This window comes from Quercus lobata, chromosome 7 (assembly GCF_001633185.2).
Source record: "Quercus lobata isolate SW786 chromosome 7, ValleyOak3.0 Primary Assembly, whole genome shotgun sequence".
In the NCBI taxonomy this organism is placed as follows: Eukaryota; Viridiplantae; Streptophyta; class Magnoliopsida; order Fagales; family Fagaceae; genus Quercus; species Quercus lobata.
Window position 1 is genome coordinate 38,522,018 of NC_044910.1, and position 21,331 is coordinate 38,543,348.

The window sequence follows — 21,331 nt, forward strand, 5'->3', positions numbered from 1 at the left end:
CAATTTGGATATCACAAAATGAAAGAAACAGTTTACAGAATTCCGTTAGAGCTAAAAGAAAGCTTCAATGGACAATCGATCTCAGGTGGCTTAATTGAGAGAGTCTTGAACTTAATTACCACAAGAGCCCCGAACTCAGCGTTGAACTTTGAAAGATCGCGAGGCTTAAGAGACAGCAATTTGTTGCCCCACAAAAACAGGCCGCAAGGTACTTATTACAGGAGTTTAAACGTGGTGAACAAATGATGACGTATGGAAGACTATACTTCATTCGGCCCATTTTGTGATATCCAAAATGTTTGTCTAATTTAAAAGAAAAGAAAAAGTAATGTTAAGAGTTTTAGAGAAACAAAAATTAAAAAATATATATATATTATTTTCACAATTTTTTAAGATGACAATTTCTGATTAATGCAACATCAACATATCACCTTAATTGTGAAAAAAGTTATTGAAAGATCAATAAAAACATTTTTTTTAACTTACATTAAATGAAAAAAAAAATTAAGAGTTTAAATTCAAGAGGGTAATTTTAAAAAAGTAATAATATTTTATTTAAGAGACATTACATTAAATGAAATTTACATAAATTTTTAAGATGAACAAACAAACAGGGATGGGAAATATAAGACAATTTTTGTTTCTGCATTTTTTTTCCCTATAGAAGGAGAAACCTGAACCCCAAATACCCATGCCAGATGGTCCGAAAATTTACCAAGTGCTTGAATTTTGTCAAGATCTCTAGCCGTTAGGTACCTTACAAGATTGAATTTTTTCAGGGGAACGGTCAATTTAGGATTAATGGAGTACATGGTGCACGACTTGCTCCTATCAAGGTCGGCTACTAGATCAAGCTATTTCAGCAAATAAAGAGAATGAACAAAATCATCTCATTTAGAATTGTACTTGGACAATATTGTTTACATTCAAGAGAGAAAAAAAAAAACGAGTGGATAACAAATATTCAATTTTCACTATCAAGTAAACAAAAATGGTCTTACATTACACAGCAAATTGCTGAGCAGTACGGTACCTTGGGAATAAATTCTAATCATGTACCGATCATTGCATCAATATACATTCCTTTTTTTTTGAGCTACAAGTTGCTAAATCCCAAGATAGGATTTACTCTTACTCTTTACCGGACTTGGCCATTACACCCTCCTACCACCCTCTGCTGATTGCTGCATTCTTACAATTATCATATTCGTACGACAACAATGTGTACAAGAATAATACAAATACATATTTCATTCCATAACGCATACAAATAAGCTAAAACTGCATTTTTAATTCAGTTGGGTAAGGGGTGAGCGTGGTATAAGCGAAGGTTTCAATTCCTTCACATCAAATGAGTCATATGAATGGTTTTCCCTGAATTCCTCAAGAAGGGTTTCCATTGGCATGGCTCGAAGTGACTCAATGGTTACCTTGCTGGGAACATCTGACTCACTTCTTATTGGTGTTGTGCCACTAGGCTCATAGTCCTGCACATTATTTAAACATCATTAGTCAACTGTATCATGTAGAGGCCAACAACTAATTTACGTTTATCACATCAGTTTTAAAATAATGATTTGTGGACATTCACGAGGCAATTTCAATGCTAACAACTCAACATTATTTAACATAACTTATGAAACATGCCTAACCTATGGCAGAAATACAATTCAACACCCCCAGCAGTGATATATTAATCAACCTACCATATATTGCTGCTGGAAAGTCTCCCGAGCCTTCTCTTCAATAGATACCGCTTGGCCAGAGTGATCCTCCCTAAAACTTTGAAGGCTATTTGTGTGGGCTTTCACAATCTCAAAGATTCCAGATATAGATCCTTGCTCCTGCTCAGATACACCTGTTGCAACATCCACGAAGAAAACATCAATTTCTAGTCTCAAGACAAAATATAACAGCAATAATAATTACAATAGCCACCAAGAATTACCAATGCTTATTATCCATAAGAAAATCTGCATACAAATATCCTAAGCCAATTCAAACATGCTAAAAATTAACTATATTTTGTTATTTTTAGACCAAAAATGTGTTTATCAATTTCAACACTGTTCAATTTCCCAACTTTTCACACATTCAAGTTTCAAGATCAAGATATCCCAGATTCCCAACAGGAATGAAAAGTTAGCCAGTTAGAGAACCATAATAACACAAATATGTTTAAAAAAGAACACCATAAAATACATAATATAACATTAGCTCAATAACTATGACACATTGAAGAAAGTGCAACTCATTCAATTTATCCACTTGTCTCAACCAGATTCAAACTATATTGATGCAGTGCAAAATATTTTGCTCAGTGAATTTCTCACACATTTATTCATACGATTTAACAGGAAATCCTACATGAATTGCAAATGTGCGCGTGTGTGTCTATATAAAGCTTCACTTAAACTAATTTAAAGCACCTCAAAATGATTCAGTGGACATGTAGGACCAGAAGTGTCATAATTAAGTTGAGTGCATAATACTCACTATTGAGATGCTGAAGAAGATCCTCGCTATTCTTTGACACATCTTGCTCAGCTGCAACCCGTGCAGAACTAATCTCAACATCATGCTGCTCATTGCTATTGGAAGCATTCCTGTATTAAAGCATTATAAATTAAATTCATAAAGTAGAAAATGAGACAGTTCAAAGTTATAACACCACAAAATGCAACCATTTGATTTATTTAGAAATAGTTGTCAAAAATAAACATTAATAAAGTAATATATCAAAAGGAAATGCTTTTCTTTCCCATGATCCCATTAATATACAAGGGAGAAAAAGGTGTTCAATAAAACTTATTAACCACTGACCTGATAATTGACTCCATAGTTGAAACATGTTCATTGCCCATCTTATTCACAGACTCGTGTGTCCTTTTTAAGTGCTTGAAAGCCGATTCAGCAGTATTTACACTAAGCCAAATAGAGAATGATAAAATCAAAGAACAGATACATAACATTAATCAAGAGTAAGAGCAACAAATTGATCCAAACTTACCATTGCTGAATGAGTTCCTCCATATGGCAATGTTTTGCAGCAGAGTAATCAGCACTATCTTTGGCATCACTTTCCGCTTGTGTAGAAAATGCCTGCCATTTCCTTTTTGCATCTGTTGTAATGCCTTCCATCGATGAAACATGTCCATCCAAGAATGCCTTGTTTGCCATAGCACTTTCTCTAAGATCAACCAGTCTTGTGTCGACCTGTCAGCTTGACTATTAATAAATTTTGAAAAATTACATAAAAACAGATGTGTCAATAAAAAATTAGAAAAAAAGTGTGCACATTCGCACAATACAGACCAGATCTTTCTGACGACGAATGTGATCAGAGACTAAATTGGTTACATCAGCTATAAGCTTCTCTGCATCAGATTTTGACTGCTCCTGAAAAAGATCAGCTCAACATGTCAGATAATTACACAAAAAAACAACATATCTGTGCAATAAAATCTTTTTCATACCTCATAAGCCTTCTGAAACTCAGCAATGCTCTTCATTTGAACTTCATCAGCTTCTAGTGCATAATTTTCAAGCCTTGTTGATTCTTCCACAAGTTTTTGCAGAACTCCTTGAGTGTAATTAGAAATTTCCATTGTTTGCTCAATACTAACATTAAATCTCTTTTCAATTCAAAAACAACAAAAGAAAAGAATATATTAAGTAAACAAGCTGAATAATTCAATCCAAAAATAGAAGAGGAATAATAAAACAGTCTTCCAATTTATCCATTAATCCAAAACCTATAATAAGATTCAAAAGCAAAACACTTAAATTAAATTACTACTTGTCCCAAAAGGTTAAGTTATTAGAAAATTGTGAATTTAATAATTTAACCATTATTCTAACAAAGCGCCAATGAACTCTAGTTCAAATGGCACTTCCTACCCTTGTAAGTGCAAAGCGAAGGGTGAGGTCATGGGTCTGGGTGCATGTATAAGTATAATTTTAAATTTAAAAAAATTATATATATATAAATAAAATAAAAAGAAGATACATCATAGACTGTAAATATCAAGAGACAAACCTGCCGCAGTTCCCTAGCAAAAAGTGCCAATTCTCCCTGGTTATTTGATAGAGTACTCTGAACATCATTGAATATCGAATCTGCTTTACCAGACTCTGATGCTAGAAACTGATTAACAAACAGAAAAATTCAGCAAAACCCATAATATAAAAATTAAAAGGAGTAAAAGCCACACACACACAAGAGACTAAACTAAAATAAAAGCCCACAAATGAGGTAGAATAGTGGATAATAAAACACAAGGAAACTCAATTTGTTGCTACCTACTTGTTCAATAGAATGTGCATTAGAAGCAGTCAGAGATGAAATTTCCTCTAGTCCAGCATTAGAGCTTGCCTTGTGCAAACGCACAACATTTTGCAATGCCTCAATATGAGATATATACAAAGTCCTTAAACCTGTCACTTTCTTCCTGACATCCATAAAACCCTGAAGGCAAGGACAAGGTGACTAAATCAAAGATGAAAGGAACTCAATAATGTGACTAGCCAATACTACCATACTAAAACAAAAATAACATAATTTTAAAAACAGAGAAACAATCAGGTAAAAACAATAAAATTTAATGATGATGCATTTATCATTCAATACCTTATCATGTGTTCCTGTAAAAGACTGACAAAGCTTCTCAACACAATGAAGGTGTTCTTGCTGCTTAGACATTGAAGTTGCCACCAAGTTGCAAAGAGAACCAATTTTTTGGGCAAGCTCAGCTTGGAAATTGGTCACCACCAATCTGTTATCAGCATTCAGTCTGTCTTCTCTTCCTATATAGTAAGTATCACATCAGAAAGCAGGTTTCAGTTGCAAAAAATACAATTCAAAGCTTATAACTAACATTGGACTCCATACCAATTTTTGAAAACAATGAAGCATTATCCTCAATAGCTTTCTCCAAGTCAGATCTTAAGACACAAGCTTGATGAGCCAGTGCATTTTCTGTTTCACACATCAAGCAACAATATGAATACACAAGATATAATCAAAACACTACAAAGAGATAAATTTGAGAATACCTGCTTTTCTCTGTTCAGAGATAATAAAATCCTTCTCCCTCAGAGTATACCGACATTTCTTGAGTTCTTCCTCAGTGTTGACAAGCAATGTGCTGGTTTGATTCAAGGTTTTCTGTGTGGTTTTTTACTTGTCATAATAAAATCAATTCAAAAATTCAAAAGCATCTACAACAACATAAGAAGACAACTGACCTCAGTGGCATCCAGTTTATTACTCAAATCAGAGCATTGCCGAATTTGGACATTATATTTATCTTGCAAGTCCTCAAGATGCTGTTTGTGACATGACAAATATGTAATAATTGAATAGAAACGTCACAAAATATGTAAACATACTCTAGAAAAAATTGTCACATGAACAAACCTTTTGATGGGTTTCTAGCATAATCCCCATTTGTTCAATCTGATCTGCCATAGCCTAAGCACAAGGAAAAAACACATTAATGAAAGGCAACATAAGAGACCCCATTGGCATTGGGAAATTCATGAAAAGAGAATAAATAAGGTGAACATCTTAAACAGAATATGTATCCAGTGCTTGCTTCAGAGGTCAAATACGGACAATCAATCTCAACCACCCCCCCCCCAACTCCCAAGCTGCCTCCAAAAAACCCCTTTTTAGGCAAAAAAACAAAATTGAAATTGACCAAACATCAATACCATATTCACAACAGCATTAAATGAATACCACTTTCAAAAAATGGAATCAAAAGCCAAATGATTCATAGGAATCTTGGTCATAAGGTATGTGAATTAGTAAAAGCACAAAGAAAAAAAAATTGGGGGAGATTACTATACCTTCTTTTCACTCTCCTCCTGATAGTATCGGTCCTTTGGAATATAGACACCATTTTTTTCACGGGTTGCATAGACCTCTGAATAAAAATCAAATGTTGAAAAACAGGAAGCATACAAGCCACCATAGATTTCACATGGCACATATAATTGCCTGCAAATACATTAATTCACCAACTAAAAACATCCAAACTATCTCACCTGCCTTCAGGCGTTCAATTTCACCATAAAGATCCTTGATTAAAGTTGACTTCATCATCTTTTGGTTAATCTGAAAGTAACATAAACAAAGAATGAACGCCCTATACAGATTGACTGCGCAGCAAAAGGGAGGGGAAAAGAATCCCCACAAAGAAAAGAATTCATGCACTAAATATCCTAACCAAACACTAAAAAGACATCTAATTCGTGAAAATCAGAAAACAAAAAATTTCATGAAATTCTAAACCATCCCAAAAAGACATCTTAATGTGTCAACGGTCAAAAAACTAAAAATCAAATAACTAACCTCAGGCTTGTTTTTAATATTTTTTGCCCTATGTGCATAATCCAGTGTACTTAATGTTTCCTCCAGACAATGGACAGCAGGTGAAACTGTGGCTATAATGCACGTCTTGGTTCTTCCTCCCAATGAATCACGAAGTAAACGTGTAAGCTTGCTATCCCTAAATTCCAGTTCAAAATGTAACAAGAATTCGTCAGAAATGAGATAGGGGCACTGGTTATATAACTTTTAAAATGATAATAACAAAGACCAAACCTGTATGGGATATGGCCAAGATGCTCTACTAGAGCATTAATGACTCTTCCCAAAGTCAGTAAACTTTTGTTGATTTCTCCAGCTTCTCTAGCACGACCCTGATAAATTATGACAACAAATAAAATTTTAAAAATGTCAACAGAAAATTTAATTAGGTAACCCCAGATGTGAATACAAAAGCAGCAAATAAAATAGTGTCATAAATCTAAGTGTGCCTACCTCCCGAGCACCAGAACGAGATATATTTTCCGACCCTGCTAAATCAACCAAGTTCAGCTTGCCACATTTAATTAGTTCTTCACCTTCCGGTGTTGCTTCCTTGATGTGTATAGTGATTGAAAACAGAGAATGTGACCGACTGAAATTAAAAACAGATATTGAATTACATGGGGAAACTTCAAAACCATTCTAAGCATGAAAATTACCATTTAAAAAGGAAAATTACCTTGACTGCTTGTTTAGTAATGTTTCTGCAGTGCGACGTTTGGCAGACCCTCTTTCTAGAAGAGTGAAAATCTCACTCGCACTAGTCACAATTTCCTCCTCCAAACCTCTTACAAGAACTCCACCTTTCCCATCCTCCATCAGAGGCAACTGCTTTTTTTGCTTTTCCTCCAAAACAACTCTTGAAAGTTCCTCAGGGGCAAGCAAATCAGTGATCTCCTCATTGTACAGTTCCAAGAAAGTAACTTTTACACTGTATTCTGCATTCTGGCCCTCAAGAGTATCAAATATCTGCTTAACAGCCCTAGGTATAACTCCAGCTTCTGGAGGCAATTCTCCTTTCGGTCCACTCTGTCACAATGTCACATGACATCATCAGATTCTTGTTTTCTGATTTATACATGAACAGCTATACAAACATCAACACAAACCCTAATAATTTAGTACCACAAGTATTATACCTTTGACCTCTTGCATTCACCTTCCATCGTGTATGTTTTCCCAGTACCAGTTTGACCGTATGCAAATATGGTACAATTGAAGCCTTCTAAAACTTCATGTACTATTGGAATCACTGCTTGATCATAAAGATCTCTTTGCTGAGCTGAGGGACCAAAAACCTACATATTACCACAAACAAAATCTTAGCATCTACCACCAAATATGAAACTAGATTCTCAAAAATAACATTTTTTTAATACTTTTGACATATATGTTCAAATTATAGGACTCCCATGTCCTTTCCATTTCAGTGTTCGGATGTAAAGGTGTACATAGTGGCACATCATTTAAAATTCCATCCCAACTAAGCCAAGGAATGAATACTAATTTTAGATGACGAGACACGATGCACACCATTAAAATCCTAAAAACTAAATCTCGACCATTAAATGGACATTTTCCATTTCAAAGACAAATGAAGAGGACCCTTTTTCTGGAAAAAAAGTGTACTTAACAAGAGAATACCTCTTTACCTACACATTTTACCCTATTCTATCAAAGTTTTATGTATATAGCCCTTACATTGGATTACCTTGAAATAATGTGAAACCAAAGAACCCCTCATAAACAACTAATTAATCTTCAAACCTTAAATCTTGAAAGTAACAACCAAAAGTAAATATTGCACCACACTTTGAACAAACACCCAAATGCCAAAACATCAAAGTCTTAAGTAAAACCCAATACCCCATTTGTGGGAAAAAAAAAAAAAAAATCTACGTATAACACTTTACCCTCCTCAATAACTTCACCAAACAAAGCATCAAGTACAAAAAGTTCATAAAATTTTCAAAAATCCACATCCCATATCATATATACACAAACTAATTAAAAAGACAATCTCATTGAAAGTGAATGAAGTAGTACCTTATCGAAAGTGAAAATCCTATCGATATGTTTGCCGGCAATGCTTTGAGACACGGACACTTCCCTACTGTACTCATTGCAACTAACAACCTGCGGCGCATTACTCCGTAACTCTTCGTCGCTAAACGGCCTGTCACAAATCAAACAAACAAACGAAAAAATCCAAATCAAAATCCTGATTCAATGGATTCAGAAATAAACAAAAAAAAAAAACACAAGCCCTAGTACCTGCAACGAAGAAGGACCTGAACGTTAACGCCTTTCTCTTTCTCGTGGCGACCGGACATTTTTGGATCCGCGACGAGAAAGTAAAGAGAGAGAAAGAGAGATCGGACAGTGAAAATCACAGAGATGCGAAATGGTTCTTCGCTATTGTCTCTTTGGTTTTTTTTAATTTATTTGTTTTTTTGAATGTATTTGTGTGTGTGTCTCTCTCTCTATCTGTCTTTGTTTCACTCGCTCTCTGAAATATTTGGGAATAGAGCGGGCTTGACAACTTTTGAGATTTGAATTTTCGTGAGCCGCTCTCTCTCTCTCTCTCTGTTTGGTGAATATCGACGGCTCTACGTTCAGGATTGCGGATCTGGACGGTCTCGATACTGTTTAAACGTTTTTACTATATTACCCCTGTGTGATTCGTTTGATATGGGCTGTGAAACTGGGCTGGGGTCGTTTTAAAAAATTATGTTGGATAGAAACCCAATCTACTAATCGACCCAGCTTTAAAAAAGACCCAACCCTTCACGAGTCACCAACCAAGTTTTTCTTGTTTTAAGATAAATTACAACTTTGACCGAAATTTAAATTGCTTATATATAGTTTAAAATTTGACATTTTACCTACTTGAGATTTGACTAAAATTTACGTTGTTTATCTGTGATTTGAAATCCTGTGATGCAAGTATTCCACTAACTTCTTTTTTATCTTATTTGATTTTATATTTTTATGTTTTTTGTGTTTTTTGAGGAAAGATACATAAAAGTGGTGTAAAATTACATATTTAGTCATGTTTTTAACAGAAGTAGGTTACAAAACTCTAACTAAGTTAATCTTAGGTGGGTAAAGTGTTAAATTTCAAACCACATTAATAAGTATAATTCCTAAAGCCTGAGTAATAACTGACTATCCTGAAGTAGCTAACAACTTTGCTTATATTCTCGTGGCTGACCCCAAAAGGTTGACGATCCATATTGGGGATGACAGGAGCAATTGAGGGTCATCAATGCATGGGTTAGAGATGGCCAGAATGACGTTTCAAGGAAGGATAAGTTGACGAGATGAAGCTGACGGGTCCAATGTGTCTCTTGTGTGATTCGCACACACAGGTATATAAGGAAATATCTTACGCCCTACACTTAACCTTAATCAATAAAACTTCTACAAGGAAATGATTCCCCAAGATACGCAAAATAAAAAGTTTCTCTCATACAAGGAAACGTCTTCTTAATCAAGGCACGGATGCCAGTCCCACACTATTATAAAAGCCTCAAGACCCTCACAAATCAAAGTACACATAATTCATCCCAATTCTGGCACTCTAGAATTATGAGAATATCAAACTTAACTTCCGGAGGATATTTGGGCGGCACCACACCGGTGCTCTCTATTAGGTCTTCTCTTTTTGTGTTGTACAGGTATTATTTTGAGCACGTGAAGACCGTGTGACTTACTGATGATTTTTTGACATCATCACACATGTAAGGCAACTTAAATTTCAATCAGACTACAAATGGGTAAATTGTAATTTGTCTTGTTTTTTAAGATATTGCTTAATCGATAATCATAGCCTAAGTCCTAACCATAAGATGAAAAATTATCTATTGCAACAAATGCAAGTTCCAATTAGCTTTTTGATTCCCGCCTATACCAAAAAATCAATTAGTATTTTGGTCTGATAATAAAATACAATCATTACACACCATAAATTAAAATTATCTCTAATTAATATATATATATATATATATATATATAACACAACAAATGTATGCATCCGAGCTTTCTATGTATGTTAACCTACCAACTATGACACGTAAATATTTGCAATAAGTGATACCATTCTCTTTGAGAGAATATATTCAAATATGATAGCCAAATTCATCAATTCTGTATGATTGTCTAATGAACATCAATTAAATGCTTTGATCTTTGATCTGTCAAAACTTGGTGAAGGCAAAAAATTATAGAGAGAGAGTGAATGAGAAGGAAAGACACATATCATTGCTTGAATCAAGATAAGATAATCGCATAATTAAGCAAAAGGATATTTTAGTTAACTTCTATTTGCAAATCTTGTATGTAAAAGGCAGTTTTTTTTTTTTTTTTTTTTTTTTTTTTTGGAGAAGAAAAAGGCAGTGATATCGCTTCTGAGAGCATAATAGTTTGGAATTACTTCGAAATTTAATTAGATCAAACCTTTTCTTTTAAGTGGAATATCCAGTCTTGTTAATTTATAGAATTAATACATGTTATTTTGTTTTTCTTAGTACAATTTGTTGTAGTTATCTACCTTTTTTATGGTCAGTTTGAGCATGTCCAATTTATGATCAACAATTTGTGGGTTCACCTTTTGCATTTTCTAATCCTTAAAAGGCTTTGTATGTGTAGCTTATTGGTAGGTATTAATAATATTAATATTATGTTTTTTTTTTTTTTTATCATATCTATATATAATACTTTTCAGTTTTCACACACAATTTATAAGTTTTTGGGACTTTGAAAATATATATATATGACCAATAATATGCAAAGATTGATTAGTAAAATTGTTTTGTTCAATAAGGCTAACAATAGGGGTTTGATCATCAGCAATTTTGAAAGGAGAGGCCTTTACTTCCTCTTTTGTCACTTCATCTTTCTTAGTAGTTATCAAAATTGAATCAAGAGGAGGATGACTAGACCTGACAATGGTTTTATCAATCTTAACAAAATTTGATTTCTTTATCACATATAAATGTTGTTTTGAAACCTCATTATTTGGAACATAATGGTTTTCAAGAAAATCAAAAAACAAAATATGTTTTTTCAATTGATTCATCATTTCCAACCATTTTCTTTTAACACGGTCTTTATCAGACTGAGCAAAATTATTTTGGAAATATTTTCTCTTGGTTTTGTTTGATGCAAGCATAAACTCATTGTACAAAGAATCCCAATCAATTTCAAAATCATCATTTAAAACAGTCAGAACCCTTAATTGATTTTGGTAAACAGGAGGAGTTTCAATAGGAGAATCAAAATCAGATGGAGTAACAGAAACAATGTCTTCCTCATCTTCATTAGCAGTTTTACTAAATGGAGTGGAAGTTTCAGGTTTAGTTGAATAATAAACAGAGCTAATTTGGGATTTATCACTTGAAATACCTTTTAACTTTAAATCAGAGGATGTTTCTAAATTCTTTTTCAAAAATTCATTGATCTCACGATCTCTTTTTGAAATACTTTCAGATCCAGCAAAGGAATGTCTTCCTTCGTTGATTCTCAAAGGCGTATTATTTTGAAAACTTATTTTGACAGTACCATCAAGATATTGTTGAATATGGGTGAGATCAAGCTCATCAAAAATGGGTTTAGCAGGAGGGGTTTCTTGTTCTAACAACCAATCATTAGGAAGTTTAACATCTTGCCATTGAATCATTTTTGGAACTTGGATTTTAGCATCAAGAGTTGAACATTGAATTAACATGGTTTTACCTGAAGGTTCTCTAGGCATTATAGCACAAGGATTCATTTGAGTACCCATTAGTTTGTAATAAATGTGATAGATCAAAGCAAAAGGCTTACTACCCTCTTCCATGTGATAGCCAGATGAAGCAATATTCAAAGTCAAAACTTTAACAATATTAGGATCCTCCAAAGCAAGAGTAAGATCAGGATAACAGTTAAAATAAACAGGACCATCATACAAAGAAGCAGTGATCATACCAAGAATGCTATCTTTAAAAATCTTAAATCTAGCATCTCTTAAGCACATGAGAACAGAAGCATTAATACCCTTTCGGGTAAGCGGTTTAATAGCAACTTGAACCATACCAATATGTAAATAATAGAATTTTTTAGCAGCAATGAAATCATTAATATTCTTTTTAGTGAATAAACAACATTTTTCATGAATTCTCAAAATAGAGAAAATTTGTTCAACAGTTCTAGCTTTGTAAGCAGAATGAAAAGTACTTTCAACAAAACTAGTTTTATAAATAGTTTTAGTATCAACTTTAGGAATAGTCCATTTACAAAAATCAGGGATCAACTCATTATCATCAATAGTGTGATCTTCTTCATTTATAATATCAGGAGGACAACTAGTCCTGGAGCTGATAGAGGAGTTAGTTCTCCACAACTTATCCCTACTAACCTAGGTTTAACACTCAGTTATCATGTTTTTCTCACAACCGTTGCATTTCGTTACACATACCCTAACCAACCTTATACCTCTCATGCCCTACACGCCCTCTCTTGGCTCAAACGGGCCTTACAGCTAGGTTCTAGGACTTCACTTTACGACTAGGGTGGCGCCAACGACGATAAGAAGGGAACACAACAACGGAATATCAAGCATTCGGGTAGACACGGACAAGAGACAAAGAACACAACCACACTACCGCCGGCCAGAAAAGAGTGGTTCTGATACCATAAAGGGGGAAAGGGACGCACTGCTGAAGAGAAGGAGACGGAAGCACAGTAATATTGTAAATGGAAATAATGTAAAGAACTTGAAAGTAAATAGCTTGAAAATAAATAACTTGAATGTAAGAACAATAGTAAGGCGGTAGAACCAGCCAAGCAGTATATACCAAAATAATTCAAAGTAAATAAGAACAATAGTTCAAAATAAATGAAAGCAATTTAAAACCATCCGGTATGGCGGTAATCCGTCCAAGATGGTGGTAGCAACAAGTAAAGTAATGAACATAGAACTGAAAATACTTCTTATTGAAAGTAGGATAAACACTTACAGTAGTAGTAGTGAATACAAGATCTCAACAGTTACAGGTTAACAGTTACAAAACTTGAACTAGTCCTAGTTACAAGGTTTGTAGGATTACAATGCTTGTAGTGAACAAGGATGAACAAGGTAGTAGTAGAACAATAGTAGTAGTGGAAGCAAGTGGGTTCTCTCTCTAAGAAGGCTAGTTCTAAGGGAAGAGAAATCAGAACTAAAACTTTGCTTCTAACTTTGCTTGGAAAAAAACCCCTAAGGGACATCCCCCTTAAATAGGCAAGGCTTTGAGTAAACAGTACTCGTGAACAGTAAAAGATAAATAGCTGAAAGCAATCTTGGTGTGACTAAAAGTCACGGGTAACACGGAGAATCAACTTTTCAGAACATTATCATCAGGAGTGGAAATTAACAGTGAAAGTCTACTAGTAAACAGTGTAGCATTTGGCCTTTATGCAGGCTAGACAAATAAGCTCAATCTTCTCGAAGATCTGGAGTGTTATCTTCATCATGTCCAAACAACTCTTGGTCATATGGGAAATAGGGATTGTGAGCAACAAATTCTTCTAAGGAAGCTTTGGATTCTTCTTGATCAGCAACAGCTTCTTCTGCCCATTTGAGTAAAGCTCGAAGAGCATCAGGATTCTTTCTCAAATTGTCAATAGAGGAGCTTTTATTCTGAACATTTTTGCCAGAAGAGGAAGAGGGAGCATCAGTAGGAGCAGGGGTTTGAACAAAGGAATGATTTTTTGCCATGGGCAAAGCAGCAGCAGATGAAGATTCTCTGGAAATAGAGGCAACAACGGTAATGATCTTTTGAGTGTGAGGGAATTTTCCCCACCATTTTACATACCAATGCCTAGAGAGAACATCACCATCTTTCTCATATTGCCATTTCAATATCCAAGGTATTTTATATTTTTTAACAAAATGAAGCAAAGCAGGAAATTTGGCTCCATAAGCATCACACCTATAACATTTCTTGAAACAGTTGAAAGTATCAAGCAATGGTGCAGGAAATAATTCAGTAACAGGACCAAATTGGGCCTACCAGCGGTTGAACCAAAGGGGCAAATCACTAGTGAATTCTTTGTCAAAGTTAACAAACCAGGAATGAGACATGTTTTCATTCAGGTGCAGCATGAATCTTGTCTAGGCCATGATATAATCATAATATGAATAGGGAATGGGGGAACTTGGCATTGTTCTGGTAGATGTAAGAGAAGAGCCCCATTGTTCTTCAGAAATGAAATTGGCCAAGTAAACACTGTGGTAAATAATTTTGGAAGTGTCTTTATGATCAGAAATGGTGTTAATAATAATAGATCTTTCATGGCGCAGAAGATCAGAATAATAATTTAAATTCTTTTCCCTATGCTCCGGAATCCAATGAAACTTCGGAGGGAAATAACTCTTAGCAAGTTTGAGAGGATCAGAAATAGAGGCTCTGTTGGGTTCAACATAAAACAGGTGTTGGTAATATTGTTTTTTGATGTATTGAGGGGAACTTTTTGGAAAAACAGTTTTAATGGGCCGGTTAACAGGGGTTAAGGCATAAGGATCATAAGATGAAGCAAGAACAGTGGGGTAATTAATCCTAGGGATGGTTCCTAGGGTGGTGAAACGGTTGGTTATGTCAAGGGGAGAAGCAGGTTCTTTTTTAACAATTTGTTTAGGGGTTTCAACAGGAGGATTATCTTTTGGTCTTCTACTTGCCATTGTGACACCGCAGAAATTCACGGGTAAGGAAATCAGGGATAGAATTTTGAGATCCTTTAATATATTCAATATCAAAATAAAAAACGCTTAAAATAGCTTGCCATCTAGCAAAAATATGTTTTGAAGCAATATTTTCAACATCTTTTTCAATAACATATTTAGCACTTTTGCAATCAATTCGTAATAAAAATTTTTGGTTTAACAAATCACTTTGAAATTTTGAAATACATAGTACTATAGATAAAATCTCTTTTTTAATAGTACTATAATTTAACTGTGCATTGTTTCAAATGCCTTAATAGAAACGAACAATTTGTTCAGATGACTCAGGAGAAACTTTTTGTTTTAGAATACCACCATAACCAACATCAGAGGCATCGGTCTCAACAATTTTGAAAGCACCAACAGTAGGAATACCAAGACAAGGCAATGTCTTAACATGAGTTTTGATTTGTTTAACAATAGAAGTATGAACATTAGACCAAGGAGGAGGATTACTTTTTAACCGATCAAACAAAGGTTTGCATTGTTTCCTCATATCTTTGTAAAAATCTGCAACATAGTTTAATGACCCAAGAAATCTTTGGAGTTGTGTTTTGTCAATGATAACATCAGGAAACTTATCGGCAAACTGGATGGCTCTATCTATAGGACGAATCTGTCCTTCAGAGATATCATAGCCAAGAAAACGAACTTTGGTTTGGAATAGTTTAACCTTCTTGGCTGAGACAACAAGACCATTTCTTTTGAGAGTATCTAGAAACGAATTCAAATGTTTCCAGTGGTCGTCAATAGAGCTAGAGTAAACAAGAACATCATCAATATAAACAATGGTGAAATGACTGAAGAAGTTAAAAATATCATTCATGATATTTTGAAACTCACTTGGGGCATTTTTAAGACCAAATGGCATAACATTCCACTCATAATGTCCAAAAGGAGTGGTGAAAGCAGTTTTGTACCTATCATTCTCATTAATTTGAATTTGTCAAAACCCAGATTTCATATCAAACTTGGAGAACACAACAGCTTCATTCAGCCTATGGACCAGGTCATTCTTGTTGGGAATGGGATACCGAATCCATTCTAAAACCTTATTCAAGGGTTTGTAGTTAATGACTAATCTTGGGGTTCCTCTTTCAATCTCAGCATTTTTTTGGACATAAAAGGCTGAACAAGACCAGGGAGACTTGCTATTCCTAATCAATTTTTTCTGCAACAAATCATGGATTTCTTTTTTGCAAAATTCAACAGCTTCAATATTCATTTGGATAGGACGAGCTTTAGTGGGAATATTTTTCTCATCAAAATCTTTGACATATGGCAAATCAACAACATGTTTCTTCCTATGCTAGAAAGCATTAGGAACATCGGAGCAAACATCATCAATCAACATTTTCTGAAAATTATCAATTTTGGATTGCAACAATTTATCAGAAATTTGTTCAGCAATTTTCTTATATCTAACTTCTTTCTGAAGAAATTTAAGATGTTCAATTTTAGCATGAATCATGTTTGAAGTAGTATTAGTATCAATATCAAACTTCGAAGCAAATTTGAACTTTACTCTTTATCCAAAAGGATCAGTAGTAATTCCATCATGTTCAACAAGAAAATGATATAAAGCTGTGAGAGACCACACCCCCGGCCCGTTTTTATGAGATGTTGGGCCAAACCCACGTGAATGGGTGGAGTCGTGTTATTGCCTCTCAAAATGGAGGTTCGACTAGTTATATTTTTCCCTTTAGATTAAGGATTTTACAATGGAGTCGCCACTTATTTAATTATTGGAAAAATAAGAAAACCATGAATGAAAATTCCTCATTTTATTAATTTGAAATTGAATTTGTATTGATCATAGGAAAATTACATGGCTTTGGTCCTAGATATAATCTAAGATAAAGTACATGACTTTATTTCCTAGTTACAATCTAAAAATAAAAAATTACATGTATAAGTATTTGATCTACTAACCCTTGATCTAAGTTCGAAGGCTATGTTACAAGATGGGAAGGTGTTAGGCACCCACCTTGCCCGGTGAAACCGGTCTTCTAGACTATGGTGGCCAACATTCATATCACATCATCCAATATGTCAATCAATTTGTATGTTGAATTTAATGTGTGTACATGTGATAAACCCTAATTCAATTTATTAAGCATGACGTTTGGATTAAAAAAAATGAACTTTAGTGAATGTGTGTGGATAGTGATAACCTAGATTCAAGGATTTGAAAGAATTACTAAACAAACATGTTTTTCATATTTTTGATGTGGATTTAAGATTAAATCTAGTGATATGCATGAACATGTGATGAACAACTAAGAACATGTGAAGAATACATAAGAACAATTAAGAACATTCAAGCATATTCAAGAGAATTATCATACTTTAATCTTAAATTCTCATCATGACAATATAAACAAACAGTTAGGGAAGAGGATCATACCTTCATGCAAGATCCATGTAATGGAGGAGGAGATTCTTGATGGAGGTCCTAAGGGTGGAGGAAAAGAAGAACTAGGAGAGGGAGAGTGAGTCTCACTCAATACCTTGAGTCTCAGGAAGACCAAGATATGACAAGACTACTCAACTTCACTAGAACTCAAGAGAAGAGACGAGAGGGAGATTTTTTGTGTGCTTTGGAATGAAGGAGAGGAGGGTTTATATAGTAGTGGTGGAGGAAATATGAATGGAAGGCCATTTAATGAGAGTTGACAAGGAATCATGAACCTAGACCTCATTTTAGCCTTTGGGGAAATCTGGTGCATTAAATGGAAAGATTGGTGGGAGTGAGGAGCAAGCCAAAATTCGGTTTTCCCGTAGCTGCTATCACAGCCTATGGAGCCAACTTTGAAAAATCATATCTGCCTCAATTCTGATCGGAATTGTCTCATTGTCGTGCTCAAATTGAAGCCCCGGATGTCTAGTTTCTGGGAAAAATAACCTCATTCACAGATTCAAAATATTCTGAGAGATATCAATGAAATGGTAAGCAGAGGTCATTTATTAGAAGATGGTTTCAGCACAATTAACATTAACAGATCCCCAAATTAGCTCCTAATTAACATTAAATGGCTCCAATCACTCCCATTTCAGACTTAATTGGCTCTAAATTTACTCTAATTAAAAGATAATTGCACGAATTACTCATTGAATAATTAATGTTTAACTATCTACTTAATTAGGTGTATGCAACTCTACCATAAAATGTAGTCCTAACCAATCAAATTATGACACATCATCGATCTCAAATTGATTATGTTTATAATCAATTGAAATCAATTGTTCATAATCACATATAGTCAGACTCAATTTGTAATAGTGTATCTCAGCCATTAAAACTTGATTTGATGATAACTTTCGATCTAATGGTCCGATTAGGGCTCATGACCAGTCGATTTGATCGTTACAACATCAAGATCATTTTGGTGAAATGAGATTAAGGATCTAATGACCAGAATCAAGATGCATATTTCCAATATGAAATCACCCTTTTACCCTCCATGTGAGGTTAAATACGGGTTGCAAAATAAGGTGTCAACAAAAACATTTATAAAAGGCAAACCAAGAATCACTTTATCAGTCATATTTTTAACAAGAATAGAAGGAATCTTGAAGCAAACATTAGCATGGCACACATGAGCATTATTCAATTCATACTTTATTTTCATCTGAGAACTATTAGCAGAAACCAATCTTTCAGTAGATTTTTCAAAGTATTTTGAAGGAACCAGTCCTTCTTGGATACAGTTCATGTCTGCCCTTGAATCTATCATAGCAATAACAGTGAGATGATAATCAAGAGAAACAACAATTTTAACTTTTGTAAACCATTTTGGAGGAATTATTTTGTTAACAAGAGCAAGTTGAGAAATAGTGACATCATCAGGAATACCTTTACCAGAAAGAAGAGCTTGTTGATAGGATTCATCTCCATCATTATGCTCAAGTCCTTGTTTAAGATTATTTTTATCATTTTTAATATCTTTAAGATCATGTTTTAATTTGTTTATTTCTTGTTTAACAATATTAATTTCATGTTGTAAATCATTAGCAGTTAGTTCCTTAGATTTCTTTTTATTAAATTTTTCCAAAGTTTTATCCTCTTTACTCTTGGTGAGAACATTGGTTTTAATAACATTGCAGCAAGAACCTCTACTACCAATTTTAATATCAGAAGAATTATCAATATTTAGTATGTTAAATATGTTTTTTAATTTACTAGGTTTTCTCTTACAATTTTTAAAAGATTTTCCACAGTTAACACGTCTCTTCTTAGCATAGAAATAATTAGGTTTAACAAAGTTATTTCTGTACCTTAATTGGTGTTTTAACAATTTCCTATTGGTACTAAGTTTTTTAATAGTACTGAAAATATATTCATAGGTCAAATCAATAGAATCATTTTTACCCATTAATTCTTGTTTTACCTTATGAGCAAAGATAGGAGGTAGACCGTCAATAAACTTTTCTTTCCAATAAAACTTATGACAATCTTTCTGGAGCATCACTCTGGAAGTAAATACATCTTGATACCATCTGTATTCAGACATAGTTGGACAACTCAAATCATTTAAATAATCATGAGATGAAATATTGGATGGAGTACCAACAAAGTGTTTGAGAGTAGTATAGATCAAGGTATTGACACCATTACAAACAATACTTTCATCAAAAATAGGCAAACATTCATCATTCTTTTTAACAGCATGTTTAATAGACTCTCTGGATTCTTCAGTGATATATGAATCCTACCATCCACGAAGAGCACCAGAAAAACCAGTAACAAGCAAGTTAATAATCTAGGTTGATCAAGATCATGGTAATTTTGGTAAGCAATACTAACCATAGACATGTGAATTATTTTAGTAACGATTTCCAGTTCAGACAAACCATCAATATTCCATTCATAAAGTTTATCAGTAGAAACAGAAGATACAGTATCAGAATCTGTATTTTCTTCAGAAACAAGTTCTTTTTTGGAAATAATTCGAGCAGTTGGAGTACTTGTAGAAGTACCCTCAGTTTTAACTTTTAAATCAAAAAGCATTTGTTCAACAATTTCAAGAGTCTTAGACTGAGAAGTTTTAAACATAACTTTTTCTCTTTGACTGGGTAAATCAATCAAAGGTTTCTCAGTTTTAACAGGAACAGATTTTTCAGAAACAGAAATAGATTTTTCAACAAATTAAGGGGGGTTGTCCTGATTACCTTGTGCATAATCAGGAAATACTACCATTTATAGTGCGAGTCATTATTTACTTTATCAAGAAGCCATGAACTAAATAGCACATGATGCACACAGCCTGCGTTCGATTAATTTGGTCAGTATGGGTCAATGTTCAAACTGTGAAACTTTATACTATATAGTAGCCCATGGATTGTGACATAAGTCACATAACTCCATTTTTATTGCACAATTCTAGAATATATAGTACCACATATAGTGATGACCATATATTTCAAATTTATCTATTACACACACTTACACATATAATATGTATCACTCTTCAAAAGCAAGGAAAACTGACTTCAAGTCACGGTTTTGAACTTCAAAGAAGTCACAATTTTCCTTATTTTTAGAGAGTATGTGTACTATGTGTGCATTAAGTGATGTGCATTAGGCATTTCCCTATTTAAAACGACACAATCAATGGTAGAGATTAGAAAAAGACCCCAATATTTCTTTCATTGCCTCATTCAAGGTCTTGTTTATATTTTTGTTTTGTTTTCTCTTGACAACATCAATTATACTTAAGAAGAAATCAAAATCGACTCAGCATTTCTTTTTATTATTTAGATAAACAGATGTATCAATATCAAATATGAGGACTCACTGAAAAAACATAGAAATAAACAAAAGAAACTTTTTTTTTTTTGAGAATGTAAACAAAAGAAACTTACTGGCATGAAAGATATTTCATTTTTTAACATCTCAAGGAACAAATTTTATGAGGTTGGTTGGAAAGTTGGAAAGTTGGAAAATGAATGAGTGTGTCACACAGAGTCACATTTTCAGGAAAAGAAAAAAGAACTGAAAGTGTGTCACAGAGATGGGCTGTCTACTGTCACAATGCCGCTTCTTAATTGTATAAACTATAGTTTAAGACTTGATGTTGGTAGGAACTGAAAGTGAAAATCTCAAATTTTAGACATCTACATCAGCCATGAAGTTTCTTTTTTTTCGAGTAACCAACAATGAATAGGCTATACACTAATAAAATGGAAATCAGAGTCATTCAATGAATGTC

The 21,331-nt window shown here is 33.9% G+C and overlaps 1 protein-coding gene across 1 annotated transcript; it reads right to left on the reverse strand.

The window, feature by feature from the left end:
- Nucleotides 1-950: 950 nt before the first annotated feature.
- LOC115953446 (kinesin-like protein KIN-5C) lies at nucleotides 951-8,894 on the reverse strand. Its single transcript, XM_031071089.1, has 23 exons — nucleotides 8,651-8,894; nucleotides 8,423-8,552; nucleotides 7,516-7,674; nucleotides 7,056-7,405; nucleotides 6,830-6,968; nucleotides 6,611-6,708; nucleotides 6,359-6,515; nucleotides 6,052-6,121; nucleotides 5,854-5,930; nucleotides 5,420-5,473; nucleotides 5,248-5,328; nucleotides 5,056-5,167; nucleotides 4,892-4,978; nucleotides 4,631-4,806; nucleotides 4,307-4,468; nucleotides 4,040-4,147; nucleotides 3,477-3,635; nucleotides 3,316-3,399; nucleotides 3,011-3,216; nucleotides 2,824-2,925; nucleotides 2,497-2,606; nucleotides 1,707-1,858; nucleotides 951-1,487 (listed from the first exon to the last, which is right to left on the reverse strand). Exons 1-23 carry the CDS (start codon nucleotides 8,707-8,709, stop codon nucleotides 1,290-1,292), a joined length of 3,030 nt encoding a protein of 1,009 aa, XP_030926949.1. The 5' UTR covers nucleotides 8,710-8,894; the 3' UTR covers nucleotides 951-1,289.
- Nucleotides 8,895-21,331: the final 12,437 nt, after the last annotated feature.

What these genes read in the sequence shown, in the direction of transcription:
- LOC115953446 (XM_031071089.1), bottom strand. Translation starts at nt 8,709, where the DNA reads ATGTCCGGTCGCCACGAGAAAGAGAAAGGCGTTAACGTTCAGGTCCTT. An exon ending in CTCGTTCTGGTGCTCGGGAG is followed by an intron (nt 6,709 to 6,829) that starts GTAGGCACACTT and finishes ATAATTTATCAG; the next exon opens with GGTCGTGCTAGAGAAGCTGG. An exon ending in TTACAGGAACACATGATAAG is followed by an intron (nt 4,469 to 4,630) that starts GTATTGAATGAT and finishes CCTTGCCTTCAG; the next exon opens with GGTTTTATGGATGTCAGGAA.